The following is a 20,616-nucleotide window of genomic DNA, read 5'->3' as shown; positions in this document are numbered from 1 at the left end:
ATATGGCTGCGCCCATGTCTCAGTCGGTTTCGATGTAATTTAGGGGTCCGTAATTTAGATGAGATTAACCTAGTACTGTTTGAATTCAGAATTGTTATACATATGACATGAAGAAAACATTTGCATTAAAAACAATATTCTTAATGAGTGTTGGTTATTTGGGTTTTCAGTTTCTAGTATTACCTGCCTATTTGGAAAGACAGGTAAGACGGTGTAAAGGTAGTAATATACACGCGAAACACATCCTAACACTTTGGGCACACAGGTACTTAAGTAAAATATTTGATTATGTGTCTGGCACCTGTGATAGGGTAGTCCAAATAATAGAATGTTTTGGGACAGCATGATAACTTCTGACTGTTGCTGTTCCGCCACGTCCAAACTTATTTGGAAGTGGCTATTCCTACGGTCCCATAAGAATAGCCTCACAGGCTATTCCTACGGCCCTCCCGTAAGAATAGTGAAATAGTCCGCAGGTGGCTATTCCTACGGCTCCAAAGACAGTTCTGTATGCCCATTTTGTATTGCATTGTACTGAATTAAGACGTACAAAAAATAGAGAAGAGAAATGAAAATGACAATATTGATTATTGAGATCCTTGGCTGTGATGTGTAATCATATTTGTTAATATGAACTTAGGTGCTACCTAGAAGGCAGAGCTCCCTTGAAAAATCACCAGTGCCCCTTGAAAATTAAAGGAGTGCTGCTGGAATTATCTGGAACTATGGATCCGTTTTAAGAAGTTTATGTTTAAGATCTATTAAAATTTTAAGAATTGATGCTAATTCATGATTTCTGAATGAATGTCTTAGAATGCATTAAGATTAAATCTTGACATGCGAAAACTCTACAAATATGCTATATACGAACTAAAAGAAAGTTACAGTTCTTTTTAGAAGGAAGAATGCGTCCAACTTTAAGGCAAAAATACTGCTATATGATAGACGTCTGGGAATGAAAATCATTTACATGTACAAAGCTTGTTTAAATCCCAAAAGACTAGCCATCTTTAAAAGTTAGTGATGAGAATTTTACCCAGAGAAAATCACTGTTTGCCGAAATTCTCGAAAACTCCTGTTTTATTTACTGAACTGCTCAGTTGACAGTCTATGACATTTTTATGGTTAATCTTTTAGCTCTACTGGTATAGAATAGGAATGGTAGTAGGAGCCTTTTTGATGTTTATTGATAATTCATAGCCAATAGTTTTTTCCTAGTAATAAACTCTGGTCAGTGATTTTTAAGCTTGTGGATGAAATACATGTGAACGGAGAGAAGAGCATTATGTGCTTTTCACAGTTCAATGCCTGTATATTTTGTTCCCAAAACCTTTTTAAAAATAAGTTTTATCTACAGACAGTACATTGGAACCTGACATCTCTAACAAAACACTTGTTAAATTTCACATAAATGTCTTTATTTTTTACAATGCTTTCAAAACTCATAAAAAAAAACAAACACTGAAATAAAAAAGAAATTTAAAAAAAAATGGCATCTGGTGAGGATCGAACTCCCGACCTTTGGTTTTCAATGCGAACTCGGTAACCACTGCACCAATGTGGAAGTATGACGTCATCATTACAAATATAAATATACATAATAAATTTCAGTTATGGCAGCGTGACGAAAATCGTTTCCCATTGAAAATATTGTAGATTCTATTTTATCTTTTTTTTCTTCGTAGAAAATGTATTTAGCACTAAATTGTTATTATCAGACACTCATTTACATTTTTATTCAACGTACAAAGCAGTAAGCGAAACGCTTTTGTCAACCGTAAACAGCAAGCGTCTCTAATGGGAAGGGCTGTATGCTGATGTTGAAATAACACGTAGCCCAACCCATTTGTTTTTTGTTGTGTGTTAAAAATGTATGTAATATTGTGTGTAATATTGAAACAGAGAGCAATAAAATATGATTAAACCAAGCAAGCTTCTACTGACGTCTTACTGATTAATTACTATGAGCATTGTGTACTGGAAGAAACCCGAACAACACCGATTCCAAAAAAGTACCACAAATTTTCAACTCGATAGTAATTCTATACACAGTTTTATTTATTTTCTTTTTCACAGGTTTAACCGTAATGCTACGCTGTCGGCGCTGCTTTGCGGCGCCGGTAGCTCTGCTACAAATAAAGTGTCAGGCCTGAAATGACACAAATATGGGAAAATGATGTGTGACAAACTAACTTAATAAGACTACTTTAATATTAAGGCTAAATGAGTTTTTTTTTTTCAGTTTGCTTTGTTCTAACCTTTGTATAAAAAGATGCATTCTGCTAAAAAGATAAATAAATCAAAATATATATATATAAAGCAGAGCACACTTATTACATGTTTGTATCGTATCAGTCCTATTTTATGTATATTTTACTCATAATTCATACGAGAGAGCTGTATTTATATTCTATATTTCACATACAAAACATGCATTCTGCAAAAAAAGAAAAAACGAAGAAAAAAAACGAAAAAAAACGCAGAGCACATTTATGACATGTATTAAAAGATGCATTCTGCAAAAAGAAAAAGGAACAAAAGAAAAAAAGCAGAGCAAATTTAAGGCATTTATTACAATTTACATGCTTGTATTTATCTTATGTACTATCTTTCATTCTAACATGGCTCGATTTGATTTCCAGTTAAACAAAGAAGAAAACCAAGCTCTGTATATTCTGCGATAAACAACGGTTATGACGTCAAATTGCCGCATGACGTCTGATACATTACTCCTCACGTAAACGGAGCCCAGCATAATATTTATTAAAATATATCAATGACCATGTCAGAATGAAAACAATCAATGCCTTCTTGTGATTTATCGTCTAATTTACCACGGTTCATCGTTCAGATGCTTCAGTATTTTACCACTCGGGCTAATGCCCTCGTGGTTCAATTCCTACGCATCTGAACTCTGAACCGTGGTAAATCAGACGATAAACCACTCGAAGGCCTTGATTATTTGTTAGTTAAAGCATATCTCTATGTTATATATTATATTATTTCATATTTCATACTTATATTACATGTTTGTAGTCACATATCCTTCCGTATCTTATATACTATCTTTCATTAACGCATATCTTTATCTTATGTATTCTATTATTTCATATTTCATACTTATATTTTATGGGCCAGGACTGAAAGCGCCTCCAGGTATGGCCTGGATGTAGTTGAATACAGCTATTCAACTGGATAGAGTTGTAAACTGTTATTCAACTATAACGAAACGCTTTCTGTAACTAAAACACTCTATGTGATGTAAACAATATTGCCCATTAGACATAAATGAGCCGTTTCCTATATACGAAATGACTTCCTTTTTGTGGTCTTCTCTGGATGTGAGAAGGAAAAGTAAAGAATTTGTCAATATACCAGTTGAATTAATTTAGTACAATGCAATACAAAATGGACATACAAAACTGTCTTTGGAGCCGTAGGAATAGCCACCTGCGGGCTATTTCACTATTCTTACGAGAGGGCTGTAGGAATAGCCACTTCCAACTTATTTTGCATAAAATAAGTCGTCCCGCTAAGCCAAATGTGTAAGGCTAGTGATAGGACGTATTGATGCAATTAAAGGGCACATGTTCACTAGATGTTACTTTGATTTTAGTCGTAACCATTGCATTTACCCCTGTAAGGAATGAATATGTGTATATCCAACTTGTCCCCACCTCTACACTGTAATGGTCACTTAAAATTCTGTAACTTATGATTTAGTCCAACGAATTTGACGCGATCCTAGGAAATATTGGGTTATTTCTCTAAGATTGCCTGTTACAAAAATAAAACAGTCTGAACGTGGAATTATTTTGACTAACTTCTGATTTATAACATTCAGCTTCAATGATAAATTTATATATTTAATATGAAATTAGGTGCTACCTAAAAGGCAGAGCTCCCTTGAAAAATCACCAGTGCCCCATAAAAAATTAAAGAAGTGGTGTTATTGCAATGGCTGCAAATATCAATAATTATGGATCCGTTTTAGGAAGTTTATGTTCTATTATTACAATTAAGTAACTGTAATGATAATTTTTTTAGGCCTAATAAGGCTATTAAATCCACAATTTCTGAATGTAATACATGATCTGGAACAACTGAAACATGGACTGAATTATACGGCATTTATCTTAGTATATCTTGTCATCCAATCGAAGCGTATGCCGTAGGTTATTCCGCCATTATCCACAGGCTTACACCATACAGTTTAAATCTTCTTTTCAGTAAAAGTCTTGAAAACCATTTGTTGTATTTTTTGTTGGAAACAAAAGTTCTAGCTACCATGAAATTATTGCCCGCATCTGTTTTTGAATGGAAAATATCTACATTAAGGCTTGTTTTACCCAGAGAGAAAGATGTCGTTTTTTATATGCTAAATGCCTTGTTAATTCAGGGTATTTAGATCAAAGATTTTATCAGGGGTGTAAAATTCCACTCGCCCGCTCGCATTGGCGAGTTAAAGTCTGGATAGGACGAGTGGATCTCGCTGTATACTCGACCGATCGGGCGAGTGGTTTTTACGTCGTAGCTTTAATGAAATTCAGAAATTACATCTTGAAAAACCTCAACAAACTTTGAGATAGTTCAGTTGCTACTTTGATTGACTGGAATTTACCCGCGAATCGTAAAGATATCAGAACGTCATGCGGGTATTTTTCCATTCCGAGAGCACGTGCGACCTATCGTAATATCAAATTTACATCTCTGTTACTTTTGTTTATCGACACGTACACAAAAAACGTGTGTAGTGCATTCATTTTTTAACATTATCGCTTCAGTTTTTCATCATCGCTTGAGAAGTAATACAATTTGAATTCTACTAAGATTTCAATAAAATATCGACGGAAATGTAAGCAAATTTGTATGAAAACGGTCGAATTTTCATATAATCATTTGTTAAATTTCAAACAGTGCGATCTTAATTACTGATTTCTTTCTAAGAGAAAATAAGTGATACATACTATGGGCATAAAATTCGGACTTTTGACCAGAAGGAACAAAAAACAGAATTAAAAAATCTTAAATAATGAAAAAGCGGCAGTAATTTAAATACATTGAGTAAACGATTTGTTTGGTAAAAAGTTTTCTGTTAGTGCGGCGGAATAGGGTACGTGACCTCGTGGACATAAATAGAAATGTGGTTTAAAAAAAAAATGATGTTGTTGCGGTTTTTAATAGTTTTAAATGAATCTTTATACATGTATTTTTTTATAAAATATTCTTCTCAAACGATAATGTAAAATTCCTTGAGGGCAAATAGGTCACAATAGGGCGCGAAAACTGTAATATGACGTAATGCCATGACAATCTCGTGCAGCAATACCGCTTTGATCTACACTTCAGATGTCATGATACCGACACACTTCTTTTAGCTCTTTGAGAGGATGTTAATTGATGATGAAAACAGGCCTTTTACTTAGTTTATCAACAGAATAATTACCGATGATCGTCAACCTTTTTTTTTCGCTTTCAAGACGGGTAGGTGGATGATGATTATTGTGTCCATTTTTTAGGACACTTTTCAAAATCATTATTTTTCGGGAAATAAGTCTTGAGAAAATGAAAATAACTGATGTTTAATACTTTCCTGACACTTTGGGAAACTACAGTAGGGGGTTAGACTGTGATTATAATATTTTTACTATCGATGCAGTTATTATGGAAAGCAACTTGATGGTGGAAATGACAAAATTAGTGAAAGAAAAATGTCTGGTGTGAAAAGGAAATTTAAGAGTAACAAAACTGAATAATCAAAAAGGAAAGGTAGTGTACGAGCTATGTATTATGTTTGAAATTTGCTTGTACATAATACTCCTTCCATAAAACGTGACAGTATTAAAAATGTCAATTATTAGGGCGAGTGACTGTCCACTAAGGGCGAGTAGATTTTACCAGCTACTAGTCCTGCAAGGCGAGTGGTGTGAAAAAGAATTTTACACTCCTGAATTTTATGACATATTTTGATAAATTTAGGACAGGATAACACAGATAAATATATTGACTGATATGGAGTGTTTACTCCCTGTATTAGACCTTCCTGACAGAATATGTATAAGCTTGTTATGTCTTAGACTGCATTAAAATTAAATCTCGACATGTGAACACTTGACAATATTCTAAACAAAAGAAAGTACGGTATAGATATACATCTCATTCTGCACCAAGATGAAGAGAAAAATGTATTTGAATAATTTCTTTATTCATATTGAAACATACTGTATTAACAAATTTACATAGATTATTATCATAGTTCTAAACCAGTCACTAATTAATGATAAATGCTTCAAATTTAAAAGCTTGGCCTGTGATTTTTTTAACCTAATAGAATACATTAGGCCTATAGCCTCATTAAAGAAATTGCATCTCTTTTTCGGATGGATGTTTTTTTCAACTCGATAGTAGCATTACGGTAAGACATGTGAAAAATAAAACAGATATTTATAATGTATACTATCGAGTTGAAAATTAGTGGTATTTATTGGAATCGGTGCTATTTGGTTTTCTTCCAGTGGACTAGTATGCACATAGCAATTAACGGGGTCAGTAGACGCTTGCTGTTTATGGATTACAAAAGTGTCCCGCTTACTGCTATGAACATTGAATAACAATGTAAACGGGTGTTTGATGATAAGAAATTAGCGCCGAATAAATTTTCTACGTACACAAAAAGCTGTAATACATAAATTTCAATGTGAAACGATTTTCATCCCCGCTGCCTTAAGGTAGTTCTGCACGTTTGGATCGAAATTATTTCTACAATGTAGAATTTGATTAAAGTCTGATTTTTCAAAACTTCAGAATATACCTAGAAAATTAAGCAAATAAAAAAGATAGGGTCGTGTGCTTGATTTTTTGCTAGACTGATTTGAAAAAAGAGGGACCTTACGCAATATTTCATAATGGGAGTCTATGGGAAAATCATAATTTTTATAACATTTTCACGAATAGAAAATGTTCTACAATGTAGATTTTGATGAAACTTCTCACAGTTGTAAATAAAGGCATGGCCTATAATTTGATGAGATAAAATGTATAGGTCAGTGTGCTTATTTTTGATATATTTGACCATGATTAAAGTAAACCGGACATTTCGCGCTAATTTTAAGACATTATTTAGAATTCTTTAACATGTGATATGTTTTAATATCATATTTTGACTTAAGAAATATAGCAACAGTGCGATTGTAATAAATTTACTCGCAGATTGCGATTAATACATAAAATGATTTTCATTTCCGTATGCCGAATCCAGTATTATTCTACGTTTTCCGGAAAAATGACGTTACGGCATCACTTCCGGTTTATCAAACGTGCAGAACTACCTTAACTGAAATTTTTTATACATAAAATTGTCAAGTATAATGTCACAGAATCACTTTGGTGCAACGGTAGCATGTCCGCCTTAAACTCGAAGGTCGGGAGTTTGATCCCTATCAGCACCAGAATTTTTTTTTTCTTTTTTATTTCACTAGTTTGTTTTTTTTATTGTATTTATCATGATTTTTTTCAAATATCCCGGCACAACCAGTTTCCGACCGCTTAACAAGGTGTCTGTCCAGTTTTGCTAAAATGCAAGTCCAACTGTGATTTATTGCCCCACACTTTCTATCAGCATAAATACTTTAAAAGCATACCATTTAAGTTTCAAGTTTCTTACTGAATCCCTTGCATGATTTATAATTTTGACAGTCGTCAGTAGGAAGTCATGCTGAAAATTTACAATCTTAAAATCCGACCATGTGTGTTATTTTCGCTCCAACAAAAAGAAACGGCACTAAACTTTTACTGTAGTTTCATTTCACCATGGCAAACATAGAACACTCACAAATCAAGTCTGGTGACAAACATCATTAACCACGGCAGATCAATATACTGTAGGCGCACTTGCCTGAATTGGCAGCTAGATTACAGGGGGTATTATTACTAAGCTTTTGACACTCCGAATATTTCAAAATGCTTAGAAAATGAAATAAACAGTTGCAAGGACAGGCATCAGGATTGCATTGTCAAAATAATTTAATAATAGTATGCTTCACAATTTTGGCAGGACACATGGGTGAAGGAATATACATTTAGTGCAAAGGATATATAAATATGGATATTGGTTTAAGTAAAAATAGGTAGTAGCCAAGGAAACATGCTGGTTTTTTTAGTAAATAAGAAAAACCTCATGAAAACATGGTACTGCTACATAAAAGGAATTTATATAACCTTCCAAGTATCAAAACTGAAGGAGAATAGGTTACTAACATGTTCTGTCTCTGCTGTAAACAGTGAAACAATCGCAACTGATAAATTTGGCTTGTAAAGATTTTTATCATACAGGTGGTTGAAATTAGGTTGTGGTCGGAAATAGGTTGCTTGTGGATATTGTAACAAAAAATCATTCGTGTGAAATTTTAACAAATGTTTTGTTTTGATGTCAGGCTCCAATGTACTGCCTGTTCATTTCCAAACATTCACCGGAAAAGAGACACAATTTCTTTAATTAGGCCATAGGTCTAATGAGATTCTATTAGGTTAAAAAAAATTCACAGGCCAATTAGCTTTTAAATTTGAAGCATTTTTTATTAGTGATTGGTTTAGAACTATGATAATAATTTATGTAAAAATGTTGATACAGTATGTTTCAATATGCATAAGGCGTAAAAAAAAAATGGTTTGTTTTCGGTATCCCGACCTTAGTGACCCTAAATTTTTGGCCCGACCCGAAATGTTTTTATGGCCTTGGAGATCTGCACTTTTTATAAATGCTTTAAAGGTGGTCAATCAGATTTTGGTCAACTTTCAGATTTTTTTTAAACTTTACCAACTGATAATTTACACTTATTTGTGTTTATCAAGTTCTTAATACACATCAGATTTTCACTGGAAGAATTTTTAAACTATGATTTTCCTATCCTGGTTGCCCAACCAAGATAGCCTTATTTTAGCATAAGTATAAATTTAATAAACATACATTGCCTAAGGAATGTTATGAATATAAGCACTACTGTATTAGAGTTGTAAAAGATTTGCATTGACAAGAACATATTTTGCCAAATTCATTAGAAATGTAAGTTTATAAAATTATTATTACCTCCCTTTGTCTATCTTGGTTGCACAACCCAGATAGATTTAAAATAAATCAATTCCAAAGCTACACTTTGTTTCAAAACTTGCCTTTTGTTTCAGGTAGTTGTAATATTCCAATATATATCAAATTCAAATGTAAAACTAGAAATTATATTGAAATTAAAAGAAATAATCCACTTTTTAAACACTTTTGTATTAAAGGGAGATAATTACAAAATTTCTTAAGAAGTAATAAATCATACATTTCCAATAGGTATCTAACTTTATGTAATGGGTCTTTTTGTTCCTTAAATAAATCTCTAACAGAATATATAAATACTGAAAAATGTCAGAAAATGTGATTGACCACCTTTAACATGGTCAGTGATGTTAGAAATCAACCTACTGATGCTCTAAAGCATAACTCCCTTATTTGTATTCATTTTTTGACACAAAAATTATTTCCAAAAAATCTCACTTCAGATAAAAAAAAAAATTCCTTTTTTTTTGAGCATGTTACTGGAAACAAAGATTTTTTTTTACGCCTAACAGACATTATTCAAATACGCTTTTTCTTCATCTTGGTGTAGATGTATATCTATACCGTACTCAGTAATCCTTTTGTTTAGAATATTTGTCAAGTGTTCACAATCATGTCAAGATTTAATTATAATGCAGTCTAAGACATAACAAGCATATACATCATGCATTGCATTCAGAAATTATGGATTATAATTAATACAGTTAATTGTAATAATAGAACATAAACTTCCTAAAACGGATCCATAATTCGAGATATTTGCAGCCATTGCAATAACACCACTTCTTTAATTTTTTATGGGGCACTGGTGATTTTTCAAGGGATCTCTGCCTTTTAGGTAGCACCTAATTTCATATTATACACTTTTTCACACGTCTATCAGTAATGCGTCGCGGCGCCGGTAGCTCTGATAATTAAGTCTTTTTATATATTTTCATTCATTAGGGGACAATGCCAGGATTATGCCTTAATTTGATTAATGATATGAAAGTAGGCACTGCCTGTTTGACGGGAAAACCCAATTATGTACATTGTTCTTCCAAATAAATTGCACTTTCCAATATTTTCAGTATTTACATTTGACGTCTTTTGCCCTTGTTAAGAACATTAGGAACAAAGGCAAATCTTTCAAAATATATTTTAATTAAATGCACATATCGGTAATCATTTCGTTTCAACTGTGTTCTTGTAGAACCAGAATAAAAGCGATATCTGGGTGCCCAAAATTTAAACCCAGAAATGTACAAACAGGCTACTATTTACGTACCTAACAAAGAAAAAATGTTTGGGGGGAGACCCCTCACCACTCGCATGCACAAACCCCTGCCCTTTCATATGATTAGAGGAATACCCTGTTCTGTAGATACTTATATCCCACTTGTATGCCACTTGTCATACATACCTCATTGATTTGCTGTCAACTTTTGTTCCCAGAAATCAAATTCTTGGCCTAGGCCTGAGAAATTCCTGTCTTTTGAATGGTTTTAGCAACAATTCTAACACAATCTGATTTATTTTCCTGTCAAGCTAAGAAGACTGAAACTGTGTGTTAATATGCAATAAAATCACTGTTAGTATGTCACAGTGTCAAACATCATAACAGTATGCTGGAAAAGAAAACCACTCAAAATAGGTATTTTGTGGGTGTCATCGCGGATGTAGATAATAATCCCTGATACCTTGTTAGAATCAAAATAATACAGCTCAAACAGTGATAAATATTTCTCTTGAAGAACATTTTTGTTTTCAGATACATATTATTATATCACAAAAAATGTTATGATCATAATTATTTCCATTTCAGAAAAAAGATTCTCAAAAAGACGGGGTTGTGCAGGTTAGTTTATTTAGCGTGGGTAATTTTGTGTTGTGACCAATCACTGTCCATCATCCATCTATCTGTATAAATTGTCTTCAGATAATATCTTCCCTGAAACTATTTAGTGTAATTTGATATAACTTGGGATACTGTGAGCTCATTTTATTCCATGGGCATGAAATTTCATAGTTTGGGCAGAAACAGCTATTTCATGCTGCTATGTATTTCAAATTTTGAATATGAAATGAATTGTTATTTAACTTTTTTTCATGGATTTACTCAACCACAAATTAATACCCCCAACCCCACCCATAAATATCAAGGACTGTGCAGTTTCTTGAATGGTCCTTTTTCAAAGATGTTCAAATGGTTCTAGTTGGAAGCATATAGGAGCAGCTAAAGTGAAAAATAGAAACATTTCAACAAAGACATCCACTTCCTTACTAGCCCCTCACCATTTTGGGTTCAAAAACTTGATGTGTAGAATTCTTTTATGGGAGAAGCTGTCCAGCAGGTTTTTAAAAGTTGGTAGTTCTACACAGGTGTCTATCTATACCCAAAAGAATGCAAGGAGGGTCTTCCTCAACAGAAAATCTGGAAAGACACCATATGACATGTAAAAGTGTTCTCAACAAAAAAATAATCGAAACAACACTTCAACTGCTGGTACGATTTTGATTTTAGAAACCTTACTTAGAAATCACTTGCCCAATTTCAAAAGAAATTTGCAGAAATGTTCTTTGGTTGTCCCTGTATAAAAATTCTCAAGCCATCACAATTTGTCTGAAGCAAATCCCAAAACATGGCTGCTGTTAACAGGCCTTATTTTCTCTTTGCGTATACATATAGTGGACACTGAAAATTTTCTTGTCTGAAACCCTCGACCATGGAGTTCAAAGTAAATTGATACAGGTATTATTATTTAGGTAACCCTTTATTATGGGGGGAGACATTTTGTTTTTGCCCTGTCCGTCCATCCATTTCTGATCAATAACTGGAGAACCACTTGACCCAGAATGTTGAAACTTCATAGGATGATTGGACATGCAGAGTAGATGACCCCCTATTGATTTTGGGGTCACTCTGTTACAGGGCAAGGTCACAGGGGCCTGAACATGGAAACCATTTCGGGTCAGTAACTTGAGAACCACTCGACCCAGAATGTTGAAACTTCATAGGATGATTGGACATGCAGAGTAGATGACCCCTATTGATTTTGGGGTCACTCTATTAAAGGTCAAAGTCGCTTTGGACAGTACATGGAAATCCATTTCCAGTCAATAACTTGAGAACCATTTGACCTAGAACCTTCAAACTTCATAGGGTGATAGGACTTAAAGTGTAGATGACCCTTTTCATTTTTGGGGTCACTTGAGCTAAGGTCAAGGTCACAGGGGCCTGAACATAGAAAACTCTTTCCAATCAATAACTTGAGAACCATTTGACCCAGAGTGTTGAAACTTAATAGGATGATTGGACATGCAGAGTAGATGACCCCTACTGATTTTGGGGTCACTCAATCAAAGGTCAAGGACACAGGGGCATGGAAAACCGTTTCCAATTCATAAATTGAGAACCACTAGGCCCAGAATGTTGAAAATTAGTGGGATGATTGGACATGCCAAGTAGATGACCCCTATTGCAGCCAACCATCAGTGTCTTTTTGACTTTCGCTCCTGTCCCCTGTTGACTTCTTGCCTATACGAGATGGCTATGCATTGGGGGAGACATGCGCTTTTCTGCAAAAGCATCTTCTAGTTGTGTTATGAAACATGGCTGCCAATTTTCTCTACATGGTTTTTGTCACAGTTTTATTTCTTCACCAAGTATTCTAATTATGATATTTGTCTCTTGAACAATATCTCCTTTTTAACTACTAGCCCAATTTTAAAATTATTTCATAAAACTACATCGTGAAGCCCATCCACATAGCTGAATAGGGAGAGCACAGATCCACAGATCGCGGGATGGTGTGTTCGGTCCCTGGGGAGGGCATATGTTCTCCTTGACAATTTGATGAAAGGCATTGTGTCTGAAATTTTCGTCTGCCACCTCGGATTCATGTGGGGAAGTTGGCAGTTACTTGCTGATAACAGGTTTGTACAGGTACAGAATCCAGGAACACTTGTTCAATTAACTGCCTACTGTTACATAATTGAAATACTGTTGAAAAATGGTGTTGATCACAAAACAAACAAACAAACAAGTAAAAATACATTGTATTCCTTTGCTAATCCCACATTTTCATCAGGACTCAGTTGTTCAAACTTTTAACTGGTAATTAAGCCAACAGTTGATTAACTTTTCAGGTTATATTACGACACTTAAGAACACTTAGTAAAACATATGTACCAGTTAAGGATTATAAACACTAAAAAGTCTTTTAGTAAAATCAAAACATCATACTATTGTTTCACATCCCTATCAAGACTAAGATTTTGAATCAAAATTTAACCGGCAGTAAACTTTAACAGCCAGTTAAAGTTTCGAACAACTGGGCCCATAATTATCTTCGTGAAATTTGGTCAGAATTATGAATCAGTTCTTGAATTACTTTGAATATCGACCATTTAATCAAGACATATGTTCAGCTGATATTTTAGATGTATGTTTAAAATATTTGATTTATTCTACTTCATCAAAACATGAAAATAGATAGATAGAGAATTTTAGGAAATTTTTTATTCTACAGGAAGACATTGCATTGGTGTATTTATGTATGCTCGATGTTGGTATGTGATTACAATGTGTGTGTGTATAATACATATATATATATATATATGTATATGCAATGAAAAATGATTAAACTAAAAGAAACTAATTAATAGTCAGTAATTGAAGGATAACATGTCTAACACCAGTATAGTTTATCAATTTTTATTATAGATCTACTAGTTTCGCTGTTTACACAGCTTCATCAGGATAAATAATACACAGATTTTTGAACTAAAGTATAAAATTGTACTAAAAGAAACTAAATAAACTAAATTGTTTTAAGATGATGCTGATCCGTAGGTCAACCTTTGAATTGAGTGTTACTCTGGTATAGTGAACTTTGCATCAAAGGCTTCCTTCTGAAAATTGTTGAAAAATGTTTCTTTCTCAATGAAAGTTTCAGTATTGAACAAGTTCAAGAATAGAAGTGCACACATTTTCCCAGCTTGTTTTAAGTTGGTAACCATCTCCCTTGTTCTCCCACAAGATACGAGCATTCTTTCTAAATATATGACGGAGACTGGGAACCATTTCGTCCTCCATAACTTCCTCTTTGAGCATTAGAATGATTGGTTTATCCATTCTTAGAGCATGGTCAAATTCAATACGACAGAATTCACTTGCGCAGAAATTATGTGAAAGAATCATGATCATAACTGACGACTGTTCCAAACATCGTACCATTTCATCATTGATTGACTGTCCAGGTCGGAACTGTTTGTCTCCATATGCAACTAAATCCCTGTTAGTTCCGATGAAATTTTGAAGGTATTGATTCAACTGCTGATACACGTAAGTACTCACAAAATCTTCATCGTTGTTACTGAAGCACAAAAATACAACAAAATTTACATCCATGGCATCTTCTTGAATAAGTTGAACCTTTTCTGCCATATCTGTTATATATCGTTTGTGGCGGCGAAACTTCATTATGATGCATGTAGTTGCAATAAGTAAGGTAATCAATACAACAGGTACAAATGTTCCCAACAGAATAATGTTTCTAATATGTTTTGGTCTGTCACATAGATTTTGAACAGAAATTACTGCCTTTTTATCAACAGGGACAAAAGTGTCCTCATTGTTCACACAAACAAAGTCTTGTTTGGAGCGAATAATAAAATTGCTTGTAGCAAACCACTGTATAGACAGTAGTGTGTCACATTTTGAACATGAGATGGGATTGTATCTAAAGTCTAAAACCCCAGAAATGTTTGGTTGGAATGATTTTAAGTTGTTTAAGGAAGTGATATCCAGCATGGAAATTTGGTTGTACTGAAGGTTTAAAAGCTTCAGATTTTTCAGTTGCTGCAAATGGAATCTTACTTGTTCCAGTTTATTATGAGATAAGTCTAGAATTTCCAGCTGGATATTTTCTTTGAACAGTGCCTCTGGAATTCTTGTAAATTCATTCGAAATCAGGTAAAGTTCCTTGAGACTTGGAAAAAAATTGAACAATTGAGAGAACAGTGAATAGTTAAATTTTGACATTTCATCAAGTTTGTTGTCAGAGAGATGTAGTTTCTTTAAATTGAAGCAGCAAGGACAGAAATTAGGTCACAGAAATTTGATTCCATTCTCAGAAAGGTCGATCATCTCAAATGAAGAATTAATGCATGGAATGGTCACGTCCAGATACTTCAGGTTATTTTTCCTCAGTATTAAATTTTTTGTGTGCCAGTTTTCATGCTTGGTGTTTAGAAGAAAAACTGTAACATTATACAATTCTATTGGCTTCACTGAATGATAAATGTCTGAAAAGTCCAACGATTGAAAGTTTGTTAGTATGGTTGTGTTTTTCAGATCCAGCGGAAATGCTAAGTTTGACAGTGGCAGAAATTTTACGAAACGAAACATATCCATAGGTAATGTAACTGAACTAACGTCAAGTAATCGTGGCTGTTTAAAAATGAAAGACTCCATTCCATCTGTATCAATTGCGTTGAGTGTAATGCCAGATATATTTATATACCTAAATGAATTCACTGTGATGGTCCCACCTCGTAAATACCTCATTTGTATATTTCTAACCAGTATTTTATGCAAATCAATGAGTTGTAAGGGCTTTGTAGAAAGAGCTGTGAAGAATTCTTTGCCAATTTCAACACCTTTCAATGGGACTACATTAATATAAGTCGTAGACAGTGTTTGAAGATTTAGTAATGTTTCGGAACCATTAATAGCTTTGATAACATCTCCCAGCTTTAAATGCTCACACATTTTGAAACTTAAAACTTTAAGTTTATCAAGTCCGGCAAAAGATCCGTAGTCTAGCCCTTCGAAAGAGTTAGACTCTATGTAAAATTCCTTGAGGCTTTTTAGGTTTTCCATTGCATACGGTTCAATGGATTTTATATATTTATCCGTAAGGTGTCCACGTTTGTATGCCTGTGTAAATTTGTTGTCAGATCTTCCTGGCGCCGTTGTTGTAATCCAGTTTTTGTCGTTCATTTCGTTGTGAGGATGAAATACATCCTTGAATATAAACTCTGTGAGTCACGATCTGGTCGCCTTTTCATTGTTGTTCTTTGTGGAGTCTTAGAAATCAACAGGTATGTTACTTTATCCCAGTTTTTCCCATCAAATGTTCCTTTCTTAATATTTTCCACATTGTGGACATCTTGTAAAACAACCCTTGTCACGTTGTCTGGCAGATCATGCGGTATATAGTTGAATTTTAAACACTCATTGGTCACTTTACATTCAGTTTCATTTAATATTTCAAAACTGTCAGTACAAGTGTCATTGCATAAAAATGCAAATATAAAGAAGCATAACCAAAATGTTTTCATTTTCATTGTATAAACTTAATCCTAGAGTATAAGGATGGGAGCGGAGAACGTTATTTTATTTAATGTAACTACCGGTTTCGGTATTTAGAATACATTCATCAGATTAATCTTTTATCTTGTATGTAATTTCTGGTGTCAAGTTTATTTATTCATTATGTTTTTGTCATTGTGTAAAAGTAGTGTATATTTTACTAGACTATTCATCCTGGGTTAAACCTGATACATGTAACAATATTTTTTTTTGCTAAAAATCTCTGAATTAAGCCTAAGTTTAAAACATGCCGAAACCAAAAAGAAAAAAAAACAATAAATTTTAAAAAATAGAACAGAATATCTTAAAGCTTCTTTTCTTCTTTTTGGAACTGATTCATGCCTTCAGTTTTGACTTTGAGGTTCTTCATAATAAAAAATTAACATTTGAAAACAATTTTAAATGACCTGAAACTGTTAGGTGGGAGTTGATGAAACTTGGCATGTATGTTCCTTGTAGGTTTTGAGAATAGTCAAACTTGTTATTGCAGCTGCTTATAGGAGCATCCAGAGCTAAAAATAGAAAATCTTCTATCGATATCTGATGCCTATTTAAGAAATAATATATCCCAAACAGTGATTTGTCATTGAATAAAATCATTGTTTGGAATTTAGATGCAAAGGAGTTATATCACAAGGGTGCAACCCGAGTGATATAATAATGAGCATCTATTAAATGACAGACAATATTTTTATTCACGAGCAAATTACTGTTGAGATATATTATTTCAATTCTAACATGGTATAAAGGATTAGATCTATTATGTACGTCCTTGACGATATCCATCAAATATTTGCCTGATTTCTGTTGATTTCTTAAAATTTTCCAACTCGCCGCTATACCATCTAACGCTATGATGAAATAATTGTGATGTCAGAAAAATGGATTGTTGAATAATAACACAAAGTTTTCAGCCTTCTTTGTTTAATAGAATCGGGTCGTGTTAGAATTCAAAATAATTTCACAGGAATTTTCCTTGGATGACCCTCCAGCTAAAAATAAAAAAAATCTGTATTGATTTGTCAAAAGAAAACTGTCAAAAGGAAACTTTTAAAGTCTTACCCTTTTGCAGGCCAGTTTTTAATGTAATTTTTAGCTCGACTATTTGAAGAATGCAGATTCTGGATTGAAACTCTATAGAAATTTTAACATTTAGGGTAACATTTTCCTGCTTCTGGGACAATAATTTGAATAGTCAAGCATTGGCTGTCTTATGGACAGCTCTTGTTATGAAATGTTCTTGGCAAATCTATTAAATTGTTACCTGTTTCAACAGTGAAACTCATGTGCATGATCTAGGTCCATCATGGCCCATTCAGTTTAACTTCTTATTTTTAGCTCACCTGTCACATAGTGACAAGGTGAGCTTTTGTGATCACCCTTCGTCCGTCGTCAGTCCGTGCATGCGTGCGTCAACAATTTCTTGTCTGCATGATAGTGGTTTCATTTATGATTTTATTTTAACCAAACTTGCACACAGCTTGTATCACCATAAAATCACGGTTCCTTTCTTGAACTAGCCAGATCCCTTTATGGGTTCCAGAGTTATGGCCCCTGAAAGGGCCAAAATTAGCTATTTTGACCTTGTCTGCACAATAGCGGCTTTATTTATGATTTGATTTTTACCAAACTGGCACACAACTTGTATCACCATAAGATCTTGGTTCCTTTCTTGAACTGGCCAGATTCCATTATGGGTCCCAGAGTTATGGCCCCTAAAGGGGCAGAATTAGCTATTTTGACCTTGTCTGCACAATAGCAGCTTCGTTTATGATTTTATTTTAACCAAACTTGCACACAACTTGTATCACCATAAGATCTCGGTTCCTTTCTTGAACTGGCGAGATTCCTTTATGGGTTCCAGAGTGATGGCCCCTGAAAGGGCCAGAATTAGCTATTTTGACCTTGTCTGCACAATAGCAGCTTCATTTATGATTTGAATTTAATCAAACTTGTAGAGATAGACCCTAACATTTTCATTGATAGAAATACATTAAATAATGTCTAGAAATTGATTTCCAAGTCCTTGAAATTAACAAAAATGATTTCACAAATGTGCAATGTATGATAGTTTTGCTAATATCAATAACAGAAATTTTAATATTTAATTCAAGAGATATTTATTAGTTTACTTCCCTTGCAATTACACAATAGAGTAGAAAACGAAAACGGTTTAAGACACAATATTATACATTTTTGCACAACAAAATCGTTTAGGATTTATTAATATGTGTTTGATTTACCCCTGAACAACTGGTTCCTATGATTTTGTCAACTTACTTATGGTAAAAATTAACTTTTAACAAGCCGATAATAAAATGAAATACCAGTAAGTATTTTATAGTGCAGATAATACAGTTTTGCTTGTATCAAAATGTCACAATAGAAACACTTTTGTAATACAGAACACCTGGTAGGATTAGTAAAGGTGCAATTATCTTGATCTCTTTTTCCTATGCCTAAAACTTGCACAAAACTTGTGTCACCATAAGATCTCAGTTCCTGTCTTGAACCGGCCAGATCCCATAATGGGTTCCAGAGTTATGGCCCCTGAAAGGTCCAAAATTAGCTATTTTGACCTTGTCTGCACTATAGCAGCTTCATTTATGATTTGATTTTAACCAAACTTGCACACAACTTGTATCACCACAAGATCTTGCTTCCTTTCTTCAACTGGCCAGATTCCTTCATGGGTTCCAGAGTTATGGCCCCTTAAAGGTCCAAAATCGGCTATTTTGGCTTTTGCAGCCATATAGAGACTTCGTTTATGGTTTTATTTGACACAAACTTCCAAAATATCTTCAACAACAATAAATCTTAGATTCCATGACAAATCAGATCCAATCATAGGTTCCAGAGTTATTTTATATTTGATTACCTCCACTGATTGTAAACCCGCCCGCTTAGCTCAGTAGGTAAGAGCGTTGGTCTACGGATCGCGGGGTCGTGAGTTCGATCCTCGGGCGGGGCGTATGTTCTCCGTGACTATTTGATAAACGACATTGTGTCTGAAATCATTAGTCCTCCACCTCTGATTCATGTGGGGAAGTTGGCAGTTACTTGCGGAGGACAGGTTTGTACTGGTACAGAATCCAGGAACACTGGTTAGGTTAACTGCCCGCCGTTACATGACTGAAATACTGTTGAAAAACGGCGTTAAACCCAAAACAAACAAAAAAAAATCCACTGATTGTAATCAAAATGGACTTATATCAGTAAGTACTTACAGGACTTATTTGTAATTTTATTATTGTTATTTGTTGGACTGAGACAATCAGGGTAGATAACTATGGACTGATTTTATGTCAAATTACCTCCCTTTATTTCAAATTAAAATTGTTATATCTCCATAACTAATGAAGATACTGATCTGAAATTTCATTTATGTCAACAGATTTATTTGGCAGATCCTTTCTTTGTCCACTTACAATATTTATTTTTATACGCCCGTTTGAAAAACGGGACGTATTATGGGAACGCCCCTGGCGGGTGGGCGGGCGGGCGGGCGGCGTCCACAGACCTTGTCCGGAGCATATCTTCTACATGCATGAAGGGATTTTGATGAAACTTGGCACAGTTGTTCACCATCATGAGACGGAGTGTCATGCGCAAGAACCAGGTCCCTAGGTCTAAGGTCAAGGTCACACTTAGAGGTCAAAGGTCAAATTCAAGAATGACTTTGTCCGGAGCATATCTTCTTCATGCATAGAGGGATTTTGATGAAAGTTGGCATAATTGTTCATCATCATGAGAAGGAGTGTCATGCGCAAGAACCAGGTCCCTAGGTCTAAGGTCAAGGTCACACTTAGAGGTCAAAGGATACAAGAATGAAAACTTTGTCCGGAGCATTTCTTCTTCATGCATAGTGGGATTTTGATATAACTTGGCACAAATGTTCACCACCATGAGGCGGAGTGTCATGCACAAGAACCAGGTCTCTAGGTCTAAGGTCAAGGTCACACTTAGAGGTCAAAGGATACAAGTATGAAAACCTTGTCTGGAGCATGTCTTCCTTATGCATAGAGGGATTTTGATATAACTTGGCACAAATGTTCACCACCACGAGACGTAGTGTCATGCGCAAGAACCAGGTCCCTAGGTCTAAGGTCAAGGTCACACTTAGAGGCCAAAGGTCAGATACAAGAATGACTTTGTCCGA

At 34.3% G+C, this 20,616-nt stretch overlaps 1 protein-coding gene across 2 annotated transcripts in view; it reads left to right on the top strand.

Moving 5' to 3' along the window:
• The first annotated feature begins 4 nt into the window (after positions 1–4).
• The window catches only part of LOC123525602 (ribitol-5-phosphate transferase FKTN-like), a 59,214-nt gene continuing 38,602 nt past the window's right edge, over positions 5–20,616 (top strand). Inside the window, exons 1-2 of one of the 2 annotated variants that reach the window (XM_053539258.1) lie at positions 5–203; positions 10,905–10,937. In XM_053539258.1, the coding sequence (XP_053395233.1) occupies positions 108–203; positions 10,905–10,937 (129 nt within the window). In that variant the 5' untranslated portion in view covers positions 5–107. The remainder of the gene's footprint in view (positions 204–10,904; positions 10,938–20,616) is intronic. The other variant, XM_053539259.1, reaches the window with a different exon arrangement.

Source organism: Mercenaria mercenaria, chromosome 3 (genome assembly GCF_021730395.1).
Source record: "Mercenaria mercenaria strain notata chromosome 3, MADL_Memer_1, whole genome shotgun sequence".
Taxonomy (NCBI): domain Eukaryota; kingdom Metazoa; phylum Mollusca; class Bivalvia; order Venerida; family Veneridae; genus Mercenaria; species Mercenaria mercenaria.
The sequence above is the reverse complement of the archived record's forward strand: the minus strand, read 5'-3'. Positions and strand labels throughout refer to the sequence as shown.